The following is a 22,727-nucleotide window of genomic DNA, read 5'->3' as shown; positions in this document are numbered from 1 at the left end:
GACTGTGGGCAAACTGGCTGTCCAGATGCCTAGGCTTAAATCAGTGCCCTGGGACTTCCCAAATTACGCTGGTGGCCAGTCTTTTGGCCTCAGCTCCTGAGTCAGGAAGGCAGGTGGCCTCAAGCTGAAGGGATGTTTTGGCCTGACTTCCACCACCTGGGCTCATGCCCCTTGTAGAGTGGATAATACGCAAAGCGTAGAGAATCTCCAAGTGCTTTCCTGAGTCCACACTTTTCCTGGGAGTCCCAGACACAGACCAGTCAGGGAGAGAGTGGACTGGGAATCCGAGAATCTTCAGAAATTATTCTTTGGCTTGAAAGTCTGATGAGTGAACTGATTACGGCTGGTGAAAAAGTGCCCTGTGGACACTCTGATCACTGGGTGGCAGCCTGGCTATGGATTTGGGCTGGGTTTCAAAGATTTCATTTGGACCCAAGAGGGAGAAAAATGGCTTTCTGCATCCCATGGAGTGCTTCCTGGCAAAGGGCAGTGGGCACTTGTGCATATGTCTCCCAAGCCATCTTCTCACTCCTGATCACTGAGATCCGGATCTTCCTTCTTGCCTTAAGCAGCGTCCTAGGAGTGGTGTCTTCTCTTCCTCTCTGTCATCCCCATGCTGCCCTGGCTCCCATTAGGCCTTACCTTCCCCAGCCCATAAAAGTAGCTCTTTCCCAGGGCTGGAGTTGCCCTGGCCTGTTGGGAACACCCCAGCTTGGAGACTAGTCAGGCTCTAAGAGGTGCAGGTACTAGCTGGGGTCTGATGTGTCTCTCCAACAGGAGCAGACAGACACTGGAAAATCACTGGCCCCACTGGAGGTTCCTGAGCTAGGAAGATGAAAGAGGATGATATAGGGGACTGTCTTTTTTTCTCACACAGCTGGCAGCCCTGGCTTGGGGTCAGAGAGACAAATGTGCTGGGCATTTGCCTTGTCAAATGAATGATCTTTCTTTCTCTCTCATCAAATATTTACTGAGCATCCCTATCACAGGGCACTGAAGCCACAATGGTGAGTCAAACATGCTCTTCATCCTCATAGAGTTTTATGGAGGTAAGAGTTATTGGGAGTGTGGTCTTGGTGGGATTTATTAGGAGGGACCATATTTTGGTTTTGGATTTTAAATATTCTGTCCCATAGTTCCCTCAACTGATTGCAGTGTCCTAAAAAAGCTGGTAATCTTGAAATCACACTCCATCAGTCAGACTGTTACTTACGCCAGCAAGCATCACAAAAATCTTTTGTTAGGCCTCGCGTCCCAGTTTTTAGTCCAGAAGGTGTGATTCCCATTCAGCCGGGGCTTCCAAGCCCCTGACGTAGAGCAGGGATTTGAATGGAAGAAAGAGAAGCAGCTGCGGCCCCGTGCCTGGAAAGCCCAAGTGTGCTCTCCGCCTGTTTGTGAAAGCCTCTCTTTCCCCAAGTCAAGGCAGGGCCTGTGACCCACTCCTTTGTCTACCGCTCCAGATAGGCCACCTGGACTTCACCAGCCTCCTGGCAGCCTACAAAAGCTCCCTGGATGATAGGATGTGACGTTTTTCATGTCAACGGGGTGTGCTGGAGGATGCGAGAGCTGAAGCCAGAGGCAGTCTGGAGCTGTGATGTGATGGGAACTGGTAGGAAGGGGGATGTTATGGACTGAATTGTGTCCCGCCAAATTCACCTGCTAAAGCCCCGACCCCAGAAGCGACTGTGTTTAGAGATGGGACTTTGAAAAAGGTAATTAAGGTTAACTGGGTCATATAGGTGGGCCCTCATCTGATGTGACTGGTGTCCTTAGAAGGAGAGGAAGAGATGCCAGCAACGTGCATGCACAGAGGAAAGGTCATGGGAGGACGCAGTGGGAAGGTGACCTTCTGCCAGCCAGGGAAAGAGGCCTCACCAGAAACCAACTCTGGTGGCACCTTGATCTTGGACTTCCAGCCTCCAGAACTGTCCTTTGAGCCACATGGTCTGTGGCCTTCTGTCATGGCAGCCTGAGTGGACTGAGACAGGGGAGTCACTGCAGGCTGATGGGAACAGAGGCTTAGCAGGGCTCCCATCTGAAACTGGGCGAGGGAGGTGGGAGAGAGTCATCGTCTCTGGGATTTGTTCTTGAAGGTTTTGGCAGCTCTGACCATCTCCTTAGGTTGATTGGTGGGCAGCCCCAATGTCTGCAGCCCTGAGGCCAAGGACTCTCCTATCAGACCTCCTGGCCATTGCAGAGGATGTCAGGTGGTGGTGGTGGTGGGGGCACCTAAAGGCCATGTCTTCTTTCCTTGATGACATAAGACCTGATCCTCCAGGGCGGGCAATGCTCAGAAGCTCTCTCACTGGACAGCAGAGGCTGAACCTTGCAGGCAGGTCATGTCCTCTTAGAGGGTCTCTGGTTCATCACTGCTGCCATCACCATGAGGTCCCTTGAGGGGCGCTGCTACTTTTAACTCTCTAACTCTCTGGTTCTAATGTGAGTGCACAACTCTTACTGTCATTCTTGACTGCATGGGCTATGGATGACCCAAAGGGGAAAAAACGTCCCCAGGTGATCCCACTTAAGAGCTGTGGTGTTGATCCAGTCCGTCTCCTGGCTAATTTCTTTATGACAGACATGATTTGTATTAGTTTCCTATTGCTACTGTAACAAATTACCACAAACTTAGTGGTTCAAAACACCACATAATTATTATCTTATGGTTCTGGAGGTTGGAAGTCCAAAATCAGTCTCACTGGACGAGAATGTACAAGGCTGCATTCCTTACAGAGCTCTAGGAGATGATCTGCTTCATTGCCTTTTCCAGTTTCTACAGGCCACCTGCATTCCTTGGCTTGTGGCCCCAACACTCGAACTCTGCTTCTGTGGTCATAGTTCCTGACTGTGTCCTCCCACTATCCTCTTATAAATACCCCTGTGGTTATAGAGGACCCATCCAGATAACCCAGGTTAACCTCCCCATCTCAAGGTTCTGGGGATTAGGATCTGGGCATCTTTGGGGGGCAATATTCAGCCTTGTTATTCGGCATTAATGCACTTTGCTATAAAGTTTTTCTCTAGGTAGTTTACCTCTTTGAGGTCTAGATCTGAGAGAGGGAGTTTCACGTAGAGACAGGTGCTCCCCTCCATCTGCCCTGGGCTCCTTTCCTTGGATGACTGACACCAAGCATCCATTTCATTCACAGCACCCCCTTTCCTCATCCTCAGGGAGTGCCCTTTCTCTGTGGCTGCTGTGAGACAAGTTCATTAGAATACCACCCAGTATCCCCATCATCAATACTCACCCCAAACCACAGCAGGCTGATCTCCTCACAAAAGCCAGAGAGCCAAGGTTGGAAGCTAGGCCATCACAACTAGACACTTCTCCTCCCCACAAAATCCCATGCCCTGCCTGCCAAGCCTCACCATTCCCTTTACTGAGAATTGTTTGTACAAAGGGAGAGAGAAGATTTGGCTTTTAGATGTCCAAGCCAGGGAGAGGGCAAGAGAAGGAAGGAGTCACCTTCAAAAACTGCAACTGTCCAAGCTGGGGGTGGCCCTGGAGTCCAGCACTGACATCTGAGTCCACCTTGAGGGCTTGATTCCACATAGGCAGGGGGTGTCTGGTCATCAAAGTCAGTTGTCTGGGGAGGATGGCACTGCCTTGACACCAAGTTTTGGGCAAATAAGTAAAAATGCTTTGGCTTTACCGTATGGAACTTTTGTCTGGATATAGTGGTAGTCTGGATGTAGAAATAAGTTTCTAAAAGTTGAGACAGGCTGGGCGCAGTGACTCATGCCTGTAATCTCAGAGGCCAAGGCAAGTGGATCACCTGAGGTCAGGAGTTTGAGACCAGCCTGGCCAACATGGCGAAATGCTGTCTCAACTAAAAATATAAAAATTAGCTGGGTGTGGTGTTGGGTGCCTGTAGTTCCAGCTACTCGGGAGGCTGAGGCAGGAGACTCTCTTGAAGCACTCCAGCCTGGGTGACAGAGTGAGACTGTGTCTCAAAATAAATAAGTAGATAAATAAATAAAAGTTTAGATAAATTTCAGGATGTCAAACTGGGTTCTATTCCAGCCCTGTCACTCGTTAGGCCACGTGACCTTGGACTTTCTGGGTCTCAGTTTCCTCAACTTAAATTGGAATCACAAGAAGTTCCCCCAGAGGACTGTCACAAGGAGCGAGATAACGTGCGTGAAAGTGCTTTGTACAAGATATGCTACGCAGGAGCAGTATTATTATTAGAGGAATGTGAGCGTGCTGAGGAACGTTCAGCACCTGGGAGGCGGGGCCGGGGAGGACAATTGTGCCTCCCAACAGCCTGTACCTTGGTGATAGGAAACTAGGCTGGGTGGTCCAGGGATTGACCCAGTGTGGGAGACCTTATATTTTCATGTGTGAAAAGGCTCACAGCTCTGTTCCAATGTGTCCCTTTCATTTCACCCATGCCTTCTGCTGGTCCGGCTCCACACTGGCAAACTGAGATCACATCCTATAACATGCATTACCTCCTTTGGTTGACAACCTTCCAAAATGGCCTCCAGTAATCCCCGCTTCCTGGTCAGCATGCCCTTGTGTAACCCTCTCCCCCTGAGTGTAGGCTAGATTTTTGTGACTTGCTTGTAACAAATAGAAGACACCAAAGCAATGCGTTTGGTTTGCAAAGACTGTGGATTCTGTCTTGCTTGTACTCTCTCTTGCTTGCTGTAAGGAAGCAAGCTGCCATGTTGTGAGAGGCTCTATGAAGAGGTCCCTGTGGCAAGGACCTGAAGATGACTTTCAGCCAACAGCCAAAGAGGAATTTCGCCCGCCCCCAGTCCAATAGCCCGGGAGAGACCAAATCCTGCCAACAACCATGTGAATGAGTTTAGAAGCTCCCCCCTCACACTGCAGTGGAGACTTGAGGTGACAGAAACCCTACCCAACATTTTTTTTTTCTTTTTTCTTTTTTTTTTTTTTTTTTTTGAGATGGAGTCCTGCTCTGTCACCCAGGCTGGAGTGCAGTGGCGTGATCTCGGCTCACTGCAGGCTCTGCCTCCCAGGTTCACGCCATTCTCCTGCCTCGGCCTCCTGAGTAGCTGGTACTACAGGCGCCTGCCACCACACTTGGGTATTTTTTTTGTATTTTCAGTAGAGACGGGGTGTCACCCTGTTAGCCAGGATGGTCTCGATCTCCTGACCTCACGATCCGCCCACCTCGGCCTCCCAAAGTGCTGGGATTACAGGCGTGAGCCACCGCGCCCGGCGCTACCCAACATTTTGATTGCAGAGAGGCTGAGAGCTCTAGGAACCAGCTAACCTGTGCCTGCATTTATTCCTGATTCACAGAAACTGTGAGATGTACATGTGTGTTGTTTAAAGCTATTAAGTGTAGGAGTAATTTGTTACATGGTGATAGATAACTAATGCACACTGTAAAGTGTCACTTGACATTAAGGAACTGCAGCATCATTACAATCTCAGTTTGCTAAATACAACTGAATATCAGCTCTGTGCCAAGCACATGGTGCCTTGGGGTTCTGAAGCTGTGGCAATGAGCCAGGCAAGACCCCAGCCTCCAAGATCTCACAGGGGGCAGGCAGACACCAAATGGGCGAAGTGAAGAATGGAGGAAGCAGAGCAAGCCTCATGCAGGAAGGGGTGTTTGGGGTGTCTTGAGGGATGAATAGGATTTCAAAAGGCAGAAATAAGATGAAGGGTATTCTATGGGGGAAGAAATGTGGGCAGTGCAAAGCATTTTCAAACATGTGACACTGAGCTGATCACAGATGAGAAAAAGTTGGACAGATTCAGATCCTCTGAACTGAATTCAAAAGGGAATTCCCCATTCCCTTTCTGCATGGGGTTAGCACTAGGCAAAGCTGGGAAGGTGCATCTTTACACAGCTTGCAAGCAATGGTGAAATAGAACTGAATGGTCAGGCTAGTGTGGGACCTGTGGCATATGGAGGTGCGGGGGCCATAGAAAGGAAGGGGGACCCCATAAACTTTACCTACCTGGGTAAAGTTACCTGGGCTTAACCATCCTGGCTCTCCTGGGACAGCACTGCTAGTGGAGGTGGCTGGGGGCAGAGGAGCATGGAGACCTGCAACCAAAACCCTAGGTTCGAATCCTGGCTCTGCCAAGTTGCTAGTTGCAGCATCTTGGGAAATTACTTTGACTGCTTTGTGACTCCATTGCCTCATCTGTGAAATGGAGTTAATTATAGATCCTGCCCCACAAGGTGTCATGAGACTAAGTTAGTTCATTTATATTAACTATTTTAGAATAGTGCATGGCATGCAATAAATATGTTACTGGTGTTTTTTCAAGGGGCACAATCTGATCTTCGTGTCATCCCTTTTTCTTTTTCTTCTTCCTTTCCTTCCTTTATTCCACAAATATTTGTTGAGCAGCAGACACCGTAATGGGATTATGCACCGGACACTGTGTGGGGATTATCACATTTAAGGGACACAACCATGACTCTCAAAGGGTTCACAGCCTTCAGACGGGTTTTTATCCCAGGCTTCAGCCCCCTTTCACAGAGTGTGGGCTGAGCAGATGATCCATGGAAGGATCAGGCCAGCGTCTACCTGCGTTCTACTTTGCACAGCACTTTTTACAGTTTGCTAAGAAATATCGCGTATTATCTTATTTAATTCTCACAGTAATGTTGGGAGCTGGGTATTGTTTATTGTTACTATTAACAAAGGGAGGAGCCAAAGTCTAGAGTGATTAAAATAACTGTCCAAGGCCGTGAAGACTTTGGTGGCAAATTAGGCACGAATATTTCCCACGATGTCAACAGTTCTTTTAAACAGGCTGAGGGTGAGACGTATACCTTGCGGAGGATTTGGGTCCATCAGGCAGGGAGGTCTGATGTCCCAAGTGAGTCCTCCTGGGGTGCCAGTGTCTGGCCGGGCTACCCACTGGTTCTGAACTTGGAATTCAAACCATTTCAGAATTCTGAGGCATCAATAATCCATTTTAAAGTTAAACAAGATGCCACTGTAAGAAGACATTTTGAGTCTCAGAGGGTGGCAATCTGACTTCCAGGTTCCAGTGAAGTCCTTTCTCTAGATGGACGTGTTTGTACAATCCATGTGCATCGTCTCCCTGAATGGTGGAAGGCACCACAGGGCGTGGAGGAAGGGTGGAGGATGGGGAAGAGGGTGTGCATGTCGTGTGGTGGGGATTTAGTTTTTGACTTCAGGGGTCCTTTTCTGAGAGTGCAAGGCAGGAATCAGGACGGTAAGAAATTCTAAAAGGTGACTCAAGTAGTTGAATAAAAGCAGCTTCATTTTATAAATCACCAGTGGGAGCCATTCCAGAACCTACCCAGGCGCTCTCCTGATTGAAAACCAACCAGGTGGAAGAGGGGAGAGAGGGACGGGAATAGACCCCAGTGCTGGGGACTTGTGAGGCCTGCCCAACACCATCACCCCCACCCCGCTCTGCCCACCCCCTCCTTGCCTGCCATGTCTTCCTCTCTCTCCTCATTGCAGGGAGACAGGGGGAGGTCAGGGAGGCTTCTGCTCCCCACTCTCACCCCGGCACAGTCATAGGACAGCTCTGTGGTGGGGTGCCCTCTATGCCCATGGGCGACGGTGGGTTCCACAGAGCCGTCGCTGCTGAGCCAGGGAACATGATGTCATGGGGCCCACACAGGCTCTGACAGTGCTGGTGGCTGCTGCTTTTCCTGGCTGCACGACTTCAGGCATATGACAACCCCTCTGAGCCAGTTTCCTCGTTTGGAGAGGGAGGTCACTAATGCTATGGGTTAAATTTGCACCCCATGCCCCCTCCAAAAAAGATGCACTGGAGTCCTAACCCCCAGTACCTCAGAATGTGATGTCATTTGGAGACAGGGTCTTTACAGAAGTAATGAAGTTAAAATGAGGACATTACGGTGGGCCTTAATCCAATATGATTGGTGCTCTTATAAAAAGTAGAAATTTGTCACGGCTGTAATCCCAGCACTTTGGGAGGCCGAGGTGGGTGGGTCATGAGGTCAGGAGATCGAGACCATCTTGGCCAACATGGTGAAACTCCATCTTTACTAAAAATACAAAAAATTAGCCATGTGTGGTGGTGTGTACCTATTGTCTCAGCTACTCAGGAGGCTGAGGCAGAAGAATCGCTTGAACCTGGGAGGCGGAGGTTGCAGTGAACCAAGATCACGCCACTGTACTCTAGCCTGAGTGACAGAGCAAGACTCCATCTCAAAAAAAAAAAAAAAAAAGAAAGAAAAGAAAGAAAGAAAGAAAAGAAAGAAAAAGAAAGAAAGAAAGAAAGAAAGGAAGAAAGAAAGAAAGGAAGAAAGAAATTTGGACACAGAAACAGACACATAGAGAGGGAAGATGGTGTGAAGAGATACAGGGAGAATATGGCCATCTACAAAACAAGGAGCCAACCCTGCTGGCACCTTGATCTTGAACTTTCAGTTTCCAGAATTGGAGACAATACATTTCTACTGTTGAACCCACCCAGTCTGTGTTACTGTGTTATGGCAGCTCTAGCAAATCAACACAGGAATACAGCAACCAGCCCACAGGAAAGGCTCATATTCCTTGGGGTGGCAGGGAGGGTCCCTTCTCCTGTCCTGCCCCCATTTTCTCAGTTTCTGAGAAGCTGTTCTTGGTCAGGTGCTGCTCAGAGGGACGCAGCTGTGGTGACAGGGAGAGGCCTCAGGCTCGGGTCTCTGCTCCAGCACTGAGTAGATGGTGAGCTGGGGCAGGCATTGACCTTTTCAGAATTTCTGTTTTATCAACTCTAACCTGGGACAAATATGAAACCTCCCTGAACAACTTGGAGGGTGGTTGTGCAGTTCAAATGAGACAACCATATACATGGAATCATTTTATAAACCCCGCTGCGTTAATTTCTGTGGCAGCTATTTCTGTCATAGGAGAGAATTCTGAGAATGACAGAGAGGTGTCACAGAGAAGCTTGGGGATAGACATTCCTGCTTTGTTGGGAATTCGATGCTGCCCTACGGGGCCCACGGTGGCAGAAGGTCAGTAGCCTTGCTCACAAGTGTTGCTAGTACTGCCCCACCTTGGGTTCAGGTATGCTGCTACCAAGTGGCAACAGGAAATCTGCTTACATTTGAATCTTTTTCTTGAGATTCCATATGTAAGAAAAATATTATTTATTTAGTGCCTGTTCTGTGAAGTGAGCTTCATATTTGTCATTCCTTTTTTTTTTGAGATGGAATTTTATTCTTGTCACCCAGGCTGGAGTGCAATAGCGCGATCTTGGCTCACTGCAATCTCCGCCTCCTGGGTTCAAGGGATTCTCCTGTCTCAGCCTCCAAGTAGCTGGGATTATAGGTGTATACCACCATGCCTGGCTAATTTTTGTATTTTTAGTAGAAATGGGGTTTTGCCATGTTGGCCAGGCTGGTCTCCAACTCCTGACCTCAAGCGATCCACCCGCCTCTGCCTCCCAAAGTGCTGGGGTTACAGGCTTGAGCCACAGCACCCAGCCTCATTCAAGCTTTTTAGAGAAGCTCCTTCTGTTTCCAATGCACTTGACCTCAGGTCCCCTGGCGACTTATCTTCTATTCTTTGGTGTCTTATCCCAAAGAAGAGGAAGAGAGCCACAGGGCCTTGCCTCTTTCTCCACAATGCAGCAAGGTTTCTACTTTCTCCGCAATGAAGTCAGATGCCCCCTGCCCCCTCCCCAGAGGGAAGCATCTTGGGGCTTTGTTCTGCTGATCAATAGGGAGATCCCTTGTCGCTCTCTGGACAGAACTGCCTCCCTGACTTGAATTTGTGTCCAATGCTGGACCGACTTCCCTTCTGGGCTGCTAATTCTTTTCCAGTTGAATGTGACAACATCTCCAAGTGGAGCAGAGCACTATAGTGGAAAATGAACTTCTTTAATCAAGCCCTCAGCACTCGGCCTCTGTCCCATAACTGGTCAGAGACTGCTCACACAGGGCCAGTTTGTCTTGGGCTTGAATGAGCCGGGGAGTGCGAGGGTTGGCTTGCTATTAACTCAGAGGGAGAAATCAGGGAGTTGGAGGGCTTAAGCTGAGACAGGCCTCAGGCTCACCCACAAGGAGGGCGAGGGTTTCTGGCTGATCTTAAATGCCCATTTCCACTCCTCAAGGGCGGAGAGCCCTCTTAGTCGGCTCTGTAACTCCAGAGCCAGCTTTGGCATCTGGCCCACGGCAGAAACATGGTGAATACTTGAGGAAAGAACAAGTGCATCACCTATACCCCAAGAAACTTAATCATCCAGTGCACGGTGAATGTTAGTTATCTCCTCCTGCGTGGAGTCTCAGAAAAAAACAGAATGGGCCGGGCGCGGTGGCTCAAGCCTGTAATCCCAGCACTTTGGGAGGCTGCGACGGGCAGATCACGAGGTCAGGAGATCGAGACCATCCTGGCTAACACGATGAAACCACGTCTCTACTAAAAAACACGAAAAACTAGCCGGGTGAGGTGGCGGGCGCTTGTAGTCCCAGCTACTCGGGAGGCTGAGGCAGGAGAATGGCGTAAACCCGGGAGGCGGAGCTTGCAGTGAGCTGAGATCCGGCCACCGCACTCCAGCCTGAGCGACAGAACAAGACTCCATCTCAAAAAAAAAAAAAAAAAGAATGATTCGGGGCCTGCACAGAAAATTCTGTGCCAAGAAGTTACTTCAGCCCTAGCTCTGCAGGTAGATAGGCCACAACTATTGTCATTTTAGGGCATGTGAGGGAAGTCAGGGGAGCCTCTGATTTGGCTCTCCAGTGACCTTGGTTCTCCCTTGGGTCGTCCGTCTTTCTTTCTCTTTTTCTGTTTCTTCCTTCATTCGTTGAGCATATATTATGCACCAGACACCGTGCTGGGACTGTGATATTAAAGGACACAGCTGTGACTCTTGAAGGGTTCACAGCCTTCAGGGGGGTGTACCCTGGCTTTGTCCTTTCACAGAGTGTGGGCTGAGTAGAAATCTGCTGTGGAAGATCAGGCCACCGTCTACCTGCATCCTACTTTGTGTAGCACCTTTTATGGTTTGCTAAGGCATCTCAGGTATTATTTTATTTAATTCTCACAATCATCTTGGAAGCCTGGTATTATTTATTGTTGCTGTTAACCATAGAACAATAGGTGGGGGTGGGAGACATGGGAGATGAGAAGGAGATGGCAGAGCCACCCCCTGAGTTCAGAAGAGCAGAAGATCCTGTCTAAAATTCCCAGCGATGGCAGCCATTCTCTCCCCAGGCATCTGACTGGCACCTCAGTGATGGGAGTGAAATAGCATTTATTATCTGGTGACATTTCGCAGGCAGCTTTTTACCTCCGCTTCCCCTGAGATGTGATAACAAAAGATTCTCTGATCTTCCTTTTACCCATCTCCCCAGCTCCCTGCCACCCCCAGTTCCTTTTCATCCCTGCGTTTGAGGGCAACCGTTCTTCTGTCTCGAGGTTGTGCTGGTCAGAGCAAACATAGCTTTCCCGGGGGACACCAGGCCATCTTTCTTCCTCTTACTTCAAAGGGCCTTTGGAACACTCCACCCCATGGGCTGAACAGAATGTATTTCATTTTTTAGGAGGCTGGAATCAGCTGGTGAGCAGGGCAGGGGCACCTTGGGCTCTCCTTCCCTTCCCCATCTCCAGGACCCAGTAAGGAGGGAGGGCACGAAATCTCAGGCTCCTGAGTGGGGCTGGGGAGGCTGGCCTTGTCACTGGTAGGAGGGGCCGCACTCCTTCCTCAGCAGCTGGTGGAGCTGGGCCTGAGCAGAACTTCCCTAAAGGACTGAGAAGGAAGCCTCCACTCTGTCGTTGCTCTCTGGGGAGGGGCCTGCTGAGATGGGGAGGCCCAGCAGAGTCAGGGTATGATGGGGAGGGGCCTCCCCATTGATTGTCCGGAAGTGCTGCCTTGAAGGTTCAGTTGCTCCACTGGAACCGAGACAGGGCTTTCTGAGAGAACTTCAGAGCTGGGGTTTCCCAGAGGAAGGCGTCCTGGGTCTCTTCGCCCTCCTGGAACACTGCCCACCAGGAAGAGCAGCCTGCAGGGAGGAAGGCAGGCAGCTTTCTCCTGAGCTGGAGAGGGACAGCCCTGAGGGCTTCTTCCCCTGTCGGAAACCTATCCGCCTCGCTTCTCAGATGGACATTGGGGAGAAGACGGCACCAGACCAGATCTCAGCAGATCACTAAACAAATCAAAGCTCCTAATACAAAATCAGATTCTCCTCCCATCCCCATACACTCCCGGCAAGCTGGCAGGCCTCAGTGGAGGTTTGTCACCCCTAGCAGGGCAATGGTCACAAGCCCAGATGCCTTCTGGAGCTGGCAGGCCGAGTGTCAAAGACACCAGAGGGAGGGCAAAGAGGTTGGTAACCTGGAGAGCAGCCTCTGCTATTGTGGTCATCCAGGTTGGCCAAATCTTCCGATTTTCCAAAGGAAGTCAGAAATATGTTTTCCAAATTTCCTGTGATGAAATATTTCAAGCATACATAGAAGTGGAGAGAATAGTAAAGTGAGCCCCCATAGACCCCACTATCTGGAGTTGATGATTATCAAGATTTTACTGCCCTTGTTTCATCTGTCTTTTTAAAAAATAAGGTTTAAAAAATGAGAACTCTCCAGGCTTTTCAATGTTGGCTCAAAATTTTGGAAAGCACATGTGAGTTTCATCCTCGGGGCGGCTGTGGGCAACGCTGCTGAGGGGAGCTAGGTTTCCACTGTGGGCCAGGAGCGTACGGGGGCCCTGGGCCAGGCCTCCCCCATGCCCCATCCCAGCTATGCCCCAGGCTCCAGAGCCCATGCCCATAAAGCCTCCAAGGGTCACTGCAGTCACACTTCTCTTGAAAGGGGAATAGGGATGGGAGACTAGAGGTAGGGCAGAGTGAAATCTTACTAGGCATATTGGTGGCTTAATTTTGTCTCTTTAGGGTATGGGGAGGGAGAGCTTAGAGGCACTATTTTTTTTAATTCAAAAGATGTTTATTGAGCACCTCCTATGAGCTATGACAGGTTCTGGAAATATAGCAGCGGACAGACAAAAATCCCTATCTTTGGGAGTTAACATTTTTATAAGAAGTTATAGATAATTAGATACAAAAGTGATTGTGTATGTGTGTGTGTGTGTTTATATATACCCACAGGTTGAGCATCCCAAATCCAAAAATCTGAAATCCAAAATCTTAAACTTTTTGATTCAGAACATGATGCCATAAGAATAAAATTTCGTACCAGACCCCATGTGACTGTTCGCCATCAAAATGCAGGTGCATGACACACAGTGGATTCAGTGTTCTGAAAACAAAAGAGACCCTTCAGCTGCAACACATCTTTTGTGCCCCTTTTCAGATGCAAGGATGCCCACAGGGTAATAAAATGGCACTTGCACAGGCCAGACATGCCAATGGCAGGTTCCTCACAATGCCCCACATGAGGCCAAGAGTTACGTGCATTACTCACTGTGTTGTTTTGCTTTTTCTCTGCTTTGTGCAAAGATATTGTTGAAAATGTCAAAAAGGCCTGCATGATGCCCTTAGAATAATGCAAATATTCCAAAATCTGGAAAAAAAAAAAAAAAAAACCCAAATCACAAACATTTCTGGTCCCAAGCATTTTGGATAAGGCATACCCAACCCGTAAATGTGTGTGTGTATGCGTATGTGTGTATATATACATTCCTGGTGCATGGAGGATGCCTGCCTCCAGGGGCACAAAGGCCGACCAGCAGAGGCAAGCTGAGGACAGCAGACAGAGGTGACGATGTGAGCTCTGAAGGTAGAGTTTGGATCTCCAGACTCAGTGGACCTAGGATGGTGATTGGCTCTCCTGCGTTTCTCAGTCACGTGAGCCAGTAAGGTCCTCTCTTCTGTTTCCGTTTGAGTTGGATTTCTTTGACCTGCAACTGAATGCGTCCTCCCTAATATATTCTTGCACCAGTGTGTACATCCTCAGTGAGTGCCTGAGGGAGTGTGGGGAGGGAACTACCGCAAAGCAGAGTGAGGGCTATGCAAGCCCATCAGACCAGCTGCTGGCCAACCTGTGAGAGCAGCGCAAGGCAACCTCGTGTGTGAGCAGCATTTTGGGCGGCCAAGGCTCCGGGCCACATTGCACTGGCAGGTCTGTGCCCACGAGATTGCCTCAGAGGTCCCGCAGAGCCTTCCATCTCAAGTGGCTTAACTCCTCTAAGTGGCCTCTGCATAGTGTGGGCCAGAAAAGGCTTATACAGTGAGGGGTGGCTCAAACCTCAGCCACTCTGCTGTCCCAGAACCTCAGTTAATGATGCTGGCCTGTTTTATGGTATCGGCACCTTTGGTTTGGCTGGGAGTGAAGGTGAATTGAGGGTGGCAATATAAAGGTCAGGTTCTTGACCAAGAAGGTGGGGCATAGGACAATTAGGGTACCATCTATGTATAATCATCTCGATTTTGTGTCCCCTCCATTTGGGATTCCTAGGATGACCTCCCCACTGATATGGTTTGGCTTTGTCCCCACTCAAATCTCATCTTGAATTGTAGCTCCCATAATTCCCACATGTCATGGGAGAGACCCTGTGGGAGCTAATTGAATCATGGGGGCGGGTTTTTCCCATGCTGTTCTCATGATAGTGAGTAAGTCTCATGAGATCTGATGGTTTTATAAAGGGGAGTTCTCCTGCACACACTCTCTTGCCTGCTGCCCCCTAAGACGTGACTTTGCTCCTTATTTGCCTTCCACCACGAATGTGAGTCCTCCCCAGTCATGTGGAACTGTGAGTTCATTAAACCTTTTTCCTTTATAAATTACCCAGTCTCTGGTATTAGCAGTGTGAGAACAGATTAATACACCCACAATATGCCACAAAGAAATGTTACCTAACTTTTTGACGCTTTGGTTTTGTCTGCCAATGGAAATAATACTTTATAGTGATTGTTAAGATGAAATGAAAAATGTGTAAAGCGTTTATAATGTTATAACTGTTTATTAAATATGATGTTATCCTCTTCACTACTTCTGTCTATGCCCTACATTATTAATTCTTTTTTTTTTTTGAGAAGGAGTTTCACTCTGTTGTCTAGACTGGAGTGCAGTGGTACAGTCTTGGCTCATGGTGACTTCCGCTCAAGCAATCCTCCCACCTCAGCTTCCCGAGTAGCTGGAACTAAAGGTGTCTGCCACCATACTCGGCTAATTTTTGTATTTTTTGTAGAGACAGGTTTTCACCATGTTTCCCAGGTTGGTCTCAAACTTGCGAGCTCAAGCAATCTGCCCGCCTTGGCCTCTGGAAGTGCTGGGATTACAGGCGTGAGCCACTGTGCCCGGCCCACCTAAGTTTATTAATTCCATATTTATGCTGTCTTTGAAATCAGCTGCCTTCTGCTTAAGGTCATTCCTTGACTCAGATTGCAAAGGTAAGCTCTATACTTGTTTGGGTAGTGTTAATTGGTCCACAGGAAAGCTTTTAAAGACTCATAGTTCCTTTCATTTTTGCAGTGCTTTACAGCCATAAATTACTTTTAGTAAAACTCCATCACTGAGTCCTCAGCCTGCGAGGCAGAAGTAATTTTGTCCGTGTTTCCAGATTTGGAAGTAAGCTTAAGGAGGTTGAACACAAGTATGAGAATCAGAGAAACAGGAAGTCCAGCAGAGGGCGGGCCCTGAGCAGCCACTCTGGTGGGCTGTGGAGGACCTGTGATCCCTATTAGCCAGGTTGGGTGAGGGAGGACAACAGGGGGGACTCAGGGCCTGCTCCTTGCTGGGGTGGAGTGGGTGGGGAGAACGTGACCATGTTTGCTGCTAGTTAGGTATTTTTAAATCTCCATTTTCTACTTAAGGAAACTGAAGCTCACTGATGTCCAAGTCATACAATTAATACCATCTTAGCCAGGTACTTCGACTCCAAGTTTAGAAGGCTTTACCGTTAAGTTTCAAAATGTTTTATGGTTTATACAACTTTTGAAAAGAGAATAATATGGCTGGGTGTGGTGGCTCAAGCCTGTTATCCCAGCACCTTGGGAGGCCGAGGCAGGCGGATCACGAGGTCAGGAGATCGAGACCATCCTGGCTAACATGGTGAAACCCCGTCTCTACTAAAAAAAAAAAAAAAAAAATTACTGGGTGTGGTGGTGGGCGCCTGTAGTCCCAGCTACTCAGGAGGCTGAGGCAGGAGAATGGCGTGAACCCAGGAGGCGGAGCTTGTAGTGAGCCGAGATCGCGCCACTGCACTCCAGCCTGGGCGACGGTGAGACTCCGTCTCAAAAAAAAAAAAAAAAAAAAAAGAAGAGAACGATGAACAGAGCACAACCATTAGTTCTAAATGGCACAGTTCTTTGCAAAGACAGCTGGTATATTATGATGGAAAAGAAAACACAAGTTTTGAAAACCCTTTGCTAATTGTATCACCCCTTGAAAATGTCTTGTTTCTCTCACGTTTTTTGCTTATTTTTACTGTAAAAATTAAAAAGGGTCCTTTTCTTCTATCCAGCATCTTTATTCAGGGGCTCTAAAGTGCCTGCCACACAGTAGGAGCTCAGTACATCTTAATTCACTGAATAAAGGCCTCAGGCCTTGCTCTGCTCCTTCTAAAGGCAGGGTTGTCCCAGCCTGGCTGCTGACAAGTCCTTTCTTCGCATGCGTCGTGGGAACATCTTCCTCTCTGTGCTCCACACTGCCCCTCGCAGCGCCCCTCTGCCTTCCCCACCTCTCTCCTTTTTGTTTGTCAGTGAGTCATCTGGGTGCTCCTCTACAGACAACAGATCTCACTGCAGACAGGAGGCTGGGCAGATGTATGGTGGGAGGGGCTCCCATAGTTCTTCTCCTGCCCTGGGTGGTTAAGAAAGAATCCGATGATCCAGTGTCGGTGCACAGAGACTGTGACACCTGCCTCACTGGGAATGGAGGGCTTGCCTCTGCAGCTGCAGTCACTGGCACCAGCCTGAAGGCAGGGCCTGCTTCCTGGGTATCAGACTCTCATGATCGGGCCTTCTAAGGCTGTAAGGGTAACTAGATTAGCCAAAGAAAAAGGGGCTCCTCTCTGCCCTGCTCTGCCTATACTTTTTCTGGCAGGGCCTCAGGAAGAGAAAGGCTAGGGCTACAGGCCCTGGGACTCCATTTGGCCTCTGGGGTCACTGGCCCAGCCTATCCTGGGGTCTGATTATTCCACTGTGTTTGCAACATGCAATGGTGTAGGGCCAGCATGTGGCCCTGCTGCTGAACACAGAGTCAGTGGGAGGGAGAAGGCAGAGGCCTCTGGAGAAGCAGCCTCCCTGATCCCAGGAGAGCACCAAGCCTGTCTGCATGACCACAGCTGCAGCTTGCTTGCCCCAGTGGAGACCGCTCTGGTTAGGAAGCATGAAGAGGCACATTTTGGCATCAAAGAGATCTAGGTTCGAATCCCTTCTCTGTTGCTTCCTGGCTGTGTGCCCTTGGATCTCTCTAACCCAGTTCCTCACTTGGCAAAGTGGGGGTGCTGATATTTACCTCAGAGGGCTGATGTGAGGGGCACAGTGTCCCCACATAGTCCTCGTAGGGGAGAGGTTTTGGTGTAAAGGATTGTGATGGCATGCCTGCCAGAGGCTTGAATGTGGGCATGTGGGCTCCCGTGTTAAGGCACCCCCTCAGGTCCTTGAGGTCTTGGGCAAGTAGGTTTTATAAGGGCATTGTACAGATAAACATTTGCATCACCCTAAATCAAACTGTTTTCATCATTCTGGCACCCAAGTTTGTGTGGCTCTGTAAACCGACCAGTGAGGACAATCTGCTCACCAGGCCACCATCCTGGAACCAGAGCCTGGCATAAGGCCTCAGAGGACTCCATAGGTGTGAGTCCTCGTGCTCCATGGGGCATCTGGTCAGCCCTACTCACTTGGGCGAGAGGGGTGGGTGGGGAACTGGAGAGTGCCCTGAAAGGACACTGAAGGGGAGAAATGGGAAGGGAACTTAGAAAATTGTGGGGAAGACCCTCTGAAGTCTGGAATCCTCAGGCTCATGGGCTGGGACAGGAGCCTGTTTACCTAGGTCTCAGGGCAATAATGCCTTGTGTGAAGCCCAGGCTGGATCTTTGCATGACTGGTGCATAATCAAAGCTTGGGGTTAAAGTGCAAGAAGGTATTTGAGATTATTAGGATGGAAAGGAGATACAAAGATTACTAAATTCAGCTTTTTAGGAGATAAAGACAAAAGAAAAGAGAAGCGGCTTTCTCCCACATCAGCCAGCTTACTATGAAGTGGAAGTTGTGTGGAGGCATCTGTGGTTGCAGTGCTGTGTCTTGCAGGATTGTGTGGAGCTGGGTGGCTGTCTGTGTGATGACTAATTTTATGTGTCAGCTTGACTGGGCCACAGGGTGCCCAGATATTTGTCAAACATTATTCTGGGTGTGTTTGTGGGGGTGTTTCTGAATGAGATTAACCTTTAAATCAGTAGACTAAGTAAAGCAGACAGCCCTCCCTAATGTGTGTGGGCCCCATCCAATCAGTTGAAGGCCTGCATAGAACAAAAAGGCTGATTCCTTACCCCAAGCACTGGGCCATTCCTTCTTACTGACTACCTTTGAGCTGGGACATTGTTTTCTTCTTGCCTTCTCACTTGAAATAAAACATCGGCTCTTCCTGGGGCTTGAGCCTGCTGGCCTTCCTACCAGAACTGTACCATGGTGCCCCTGAATCTCCAGCTTGCTGACTCACCCTGCGGACATGGGACTTTTCAGCCTTCATAATTGCGGGAGCCAGTTCCCTACAAGAAATCTCTCTCTCTCTCTGTGTATATATGTACACATATAAATACACACACACACACACACACACACACACACACACACACACCCCATTGGTTCCATTTCTCTGGAGAACCCTGACAGACACAGCCAGGACTGTGTGCTGGGAGTTTTGTGGAGTGGAGCTGTAGTGGTCTGTGACCCAGAGGCATTGTTCTGGTGTTGAAATGTCTTTGAGTGGTCACGTGTTGGGTGCTGGGACTGAGGACAGCACAAGGCCTTCTTATTTGACCGGGTAGATGGGGGAGGGACATCTCTACTCCCTTGTTCTGAGAGTTTGGTGGACTCTGTCACTGTTTCTGGGTGACCTTAGGTAAGTTGCTCTCCCCTGGTTTGTTCACCTATAACGTGGGAATAATAATCAAATCGAATAATAATCAAATCTGCTTTACTGATTATTCTAAGATGCAGTGAGATAATGTGGGTGAAAGTGTTTTGGAAAATTTATGCAGTGCTACACAAGTACAAGGTATGATTATTATTGTAATTAAATAAGTCTGAGCTCTTCCTCTTTGCTTACAGCAACCCTTGGTCTTTTCATATGCTTCCTCGTAGGAAAACCAAAACCAGTGCTTTTTAATCTTTAATGTGCAAATGAATTACTTGGGATCTTGTTAAACTGCAGATTCTGATTCAGTAAGTCAGAGTAGGCCTAGATTCTGCATTTTCATGCTCCCAGGTGATACCAATATTTCTGGTCTGGGGACCTGAACTATCTCTTCATAGGAAAAGAGACCCAAATCTTTCTATAACGTATTGAAAATAAACAATTTAGAAAATACAGTAGAAGTATGGGCTTATTAAAATAGCTTGTAGTCAGAGATACTTATTGATCACAAAAGATACATTTTGGTCTTTGGAAAGATGAAGTGAGAGAAGGGAGTGGGAAAAAGGAAGGAATGAAGGGAGGAAGGGAAGGCAGAAGGAAGGGAGAGAAAGAAGAGGGGAAAAAGTGAGGGAGAGAGAAGAGAGAAGAGAGACAGGATGGACCTAAGAAGCCCTGGACTGATCACTTCCTGGACTTCTCTGTGGAACAGCCACCATTGGTCTTACTAAGAGAGTCTGTGCTGCCCATTCTTGAGCCTACACCGTTGAGGATTCTTTCAATTTCACTTGGGATGTTCTGCTTTTCCTCATTCTCAGTCTCCCGATGATAGAAGTAATTGAAGTTGGAGACAATGACAGGCACAGGGAGGGCAATGGTGAGGACCCCTGCAATGGCGCACAGAGTGCCCACAATCTTCCCCCCTGGGGTGGTCGGGCACATGTCCCCATAACCTACAGTTGTCATGGTGACTACTGCCCACCAGAAGCCATCAGGAATGCTAGAGAAATGGGACTCTGGCTCATCCACCTCAGCAAAGTAGACTGCGCTGGAGAAGAGGATGACTCCAATGAAGAGGAAGAAGATGAGCAACCCCAACTCCCGCATGGATGCCTTCAGTGTTTGCCCAAGGATCTGCAGCCCCTTGGAGTGGCGGGAGAGCTTGAAGATGCGGAAGACCCTCACCAGGCGGATGATCCTCAGGATGGCCAGGGACATGTTCTGTTGGGCACTCGGCTCTGTCTCCTGGGCAAGCTCTGTGATGACAGTTGCAAAGTAGGGGATAATGGAAATAATGTCAATGATGTTCATGATGTTCCTGAAGAAGTCAGTCTTGCTGGGGCAGACCACAAACCGGAGCACCAGCTCAAAGGTGAACCACATGATGCAGGTAGACTCCACCATGAAGAAAGGGTCAGTGAACATGGTCTGGGAGAGGACTGTCTTGCTCATGTTGAGATTGGGGTCTCTGACCACCTTCAGCTCCCTATCCTCCCGGAACTCTGGCAGTGTCTCCAGGCAGAAGATTGTGATGGAGATGACCACAACCAACACCGAGACCACGGCCACACTACGGGCAGCACTGGAGCTCTCAGGGTATTCAAAGAGGAGCCAGAACTGACGGTGGATGTCATTGGTGGGTAGCAGTGTTTCAGGGTCTTTGATGAAGCCTTCATCCTCCCGGAACTGGTCCATGGCCTCACTACCCAGCTCATAGAAAGAGATTTCATCAGCAAAGATATCAATAGGAACATTGGCTGGGCGCCGAATTTTCCCACCAGATTGGTAATAATATAGGATTCCATCAAAACTGGGCCGGTTCCGATCAAAGAAATACTCATTTCTCATGGAGTCAAAGAACTGCATCCTTTTCTCCCGGTCTCCCAGGAGAGTCTCTGGGAATTGACTGAGGGTTCTGAGCTGGGTCTCAAATCTCAGCCCAGCAATGTTAATGATCACCCGCTGGTTTCCTTCATTCAGGACCACTGGCTCAGGCCCTGGGGCGTCAGCATAGTCTCCCGGAAGCTTGGAGAAGGCCGTCTCATGGTTGGTGCTGTCGCTGATGAGGATCTTCCAGTTGGAGAAGGAGCTGCCCCCAGGCCGGCCTTTTGGGCTGGTTGAGTCGAAGTCTGTGGCATAGCCTGGCTCTTCTTGGATTTCATCTGAGTTATCAAAATTGACCAGTGCAACCTCCATTTCTTTCCAGCCACACACATCCATTCTAGGGGAGCCAGGGAAGAAGCATGAAGATCCTCAGCCTTTGCTGCCTCCTGTGAGCTATGGAGAAGAAGAAGTTCATTATACAGGATCCAGGGCAGAATACAACTGGCCCTTGTTTATTGAGGTAAGGCAATATCAGTGAGCTAATCAATGACTTATCTGTAGCTTGGGAAGGAACATCATGGTTATTTTGGCAACATGCTTCCCTTGAAATCATTTTTGAACCCCTGAGTTTGCATAAACTAATAACTAAGAGAAATTGCAAAAAAAGGATCCTGGCAAAGAGGGAGAGATTCTCCCCAGCAAAGGATGATCTTCATATGTGATGGCAGAGGGGCCATGCTAAAAAAGGAAGTTAACATTCCTTAATAATAAAAAGTATGATCTTGTATTTGCATGAAGCCTCTGTCTACCCAAACACGTCTCCATGCCCAATCTCATTCATAATGCCTCTCTTTCTCTCACGCCAACAACCAGTCCTTCACACATCCTTTTGGTCATGTCTTCAAGTCTTCAAAATATATTTGGAATTCAACCATTTTGCGTCACCTCCACCCCTGCTCCTGGACCCAGTGGTGAAGGATGGAACCAGACCTATGGACCCAGTGGGGATTCGTTTGGGAAGGAAAAACAAGAGGCTGGGCTGGCCAATCGACAGTGTCCTCTAAACGACCCCCAGCCTGGAAATAACTCCTAGAGTTGTTTTGAAGGTACCTCAAATGAGATAACATGTGTAGAATGCTTGGTGGAAAGAAAGATCACTATATTATAGCTATTGTTGTTTTTTGTCAACTTTCCCATATAATGAGCACTTTCTAAACTACCGGCAATTGGAATTTTTTTAGCCTGGGCCCAAGGTGTCCATAGGGAGTAATTTCATTTTGAGAAATCATTTTAGGTGGGAAGGAAGTAAATAATTGTGTGTGTGTGTTTGTGTGTGTGTGTGTGCTGGAGGTGGGGTTAGGAAATCATGCCCAGTGGGCTTGGACATCTATACATGTAGACTAATATTTCTTTCCTCAGGTTCATTCTAGCTTCAATTTCAACTGAAGCCAGGCAGGCTCGGGGTGGGAATGGGAGAGAAGTAAGAGACTTAGCTTCAGGCAAAATCTGTAGTGGTCATAGCCTTGGAGAGGTTTGCTTTACAGGGACAAGGCTAACCTGCAGTGTAGTGCTGTAGTCTTTTCAAAGTGATTCCACATTCACTTATCTCATTATGACAATAATCATGGGAGGTTAGATGTTATCTCTGTTTTGCAGATGGGGAAACCAAATCACAGGGACAAAGTGACTTCCCAAGGTCACATAACTAGTGCTACGGAGTCCTGACCTAAACCTGGCCATGGCCTTCTGGCCCAGGGCCTTTCCCACTAGACCATGGAGTCCCTATGTGGGAGCCGAGCCTTATGGGGAGCTGTAGGCCAGGGCCACAGAATTGTTAGGGGCCCAGAGCTCTTTCCACCCCATGACCCCTTTTCTCAGTTCAGGTGCCATGTGTCGAGTGATGAGCTGAAGTCTGGTTGGTCAGCACTGGTGGAGCACCCATT

At 48.7% G+C, this 22,727-nt stretch overlaps 1 protein-coding gene across 1 annotated transcript; it reads right to left on the bottom strand.

The window, feature by feature from the left end:
* Window positions 1-19,393: 19,393 nt before the first annotated feature.
* KCNA10 (potassium voltage-gated channel subfamily A member 10) lies at window positions 19,394-21,717 on the bottom strand. The gene has a single exon (XM_007977630.3). The coding sequence runs from the start codon at window positions 21,178-21,180 to the stop codon at window positions 19,645-19,647; it is 1,536 nt and encodes a 511-aa protein (XP_007975821.2). The 5' UTR covers window positions 21,181-21,717; the 3' UTR covers window positions 19,394-19,644.
* Window positions 21,718-22,727: the final 1,010 nt, after the last annotated feature.

Source organism: Chlorocebus sabaeus, chromosome 20 (assembly GCF_047675955.1).
Source record: "Chlorocebus sabaeus isolate Y175 chromosome 20, mChlSab1.0.hap1, whole genome shotgun sequence".
Taxonomy (NCBI): Eukaryota; Metazoa; Chordata; class Mammalia; order Primates; family Cercopithecidae; genus Chlorocebus; species Chlorocebus sabaeus.
Note: the sequence above shows the minus strand (reverse complement) of the source record. Positions and strands in the feature narration are given on the sequence as shown.

Bases quoted from the DNA above. Each gene is read 5' to 3' on its own strand.
- KCNA10 (XM_007977630.3), bottom strand. From the start codon at position 21,180: ATGGATGTGTGTGGCTGGAAAGAAATGGAGGTTGCACTGGTCAATTTT.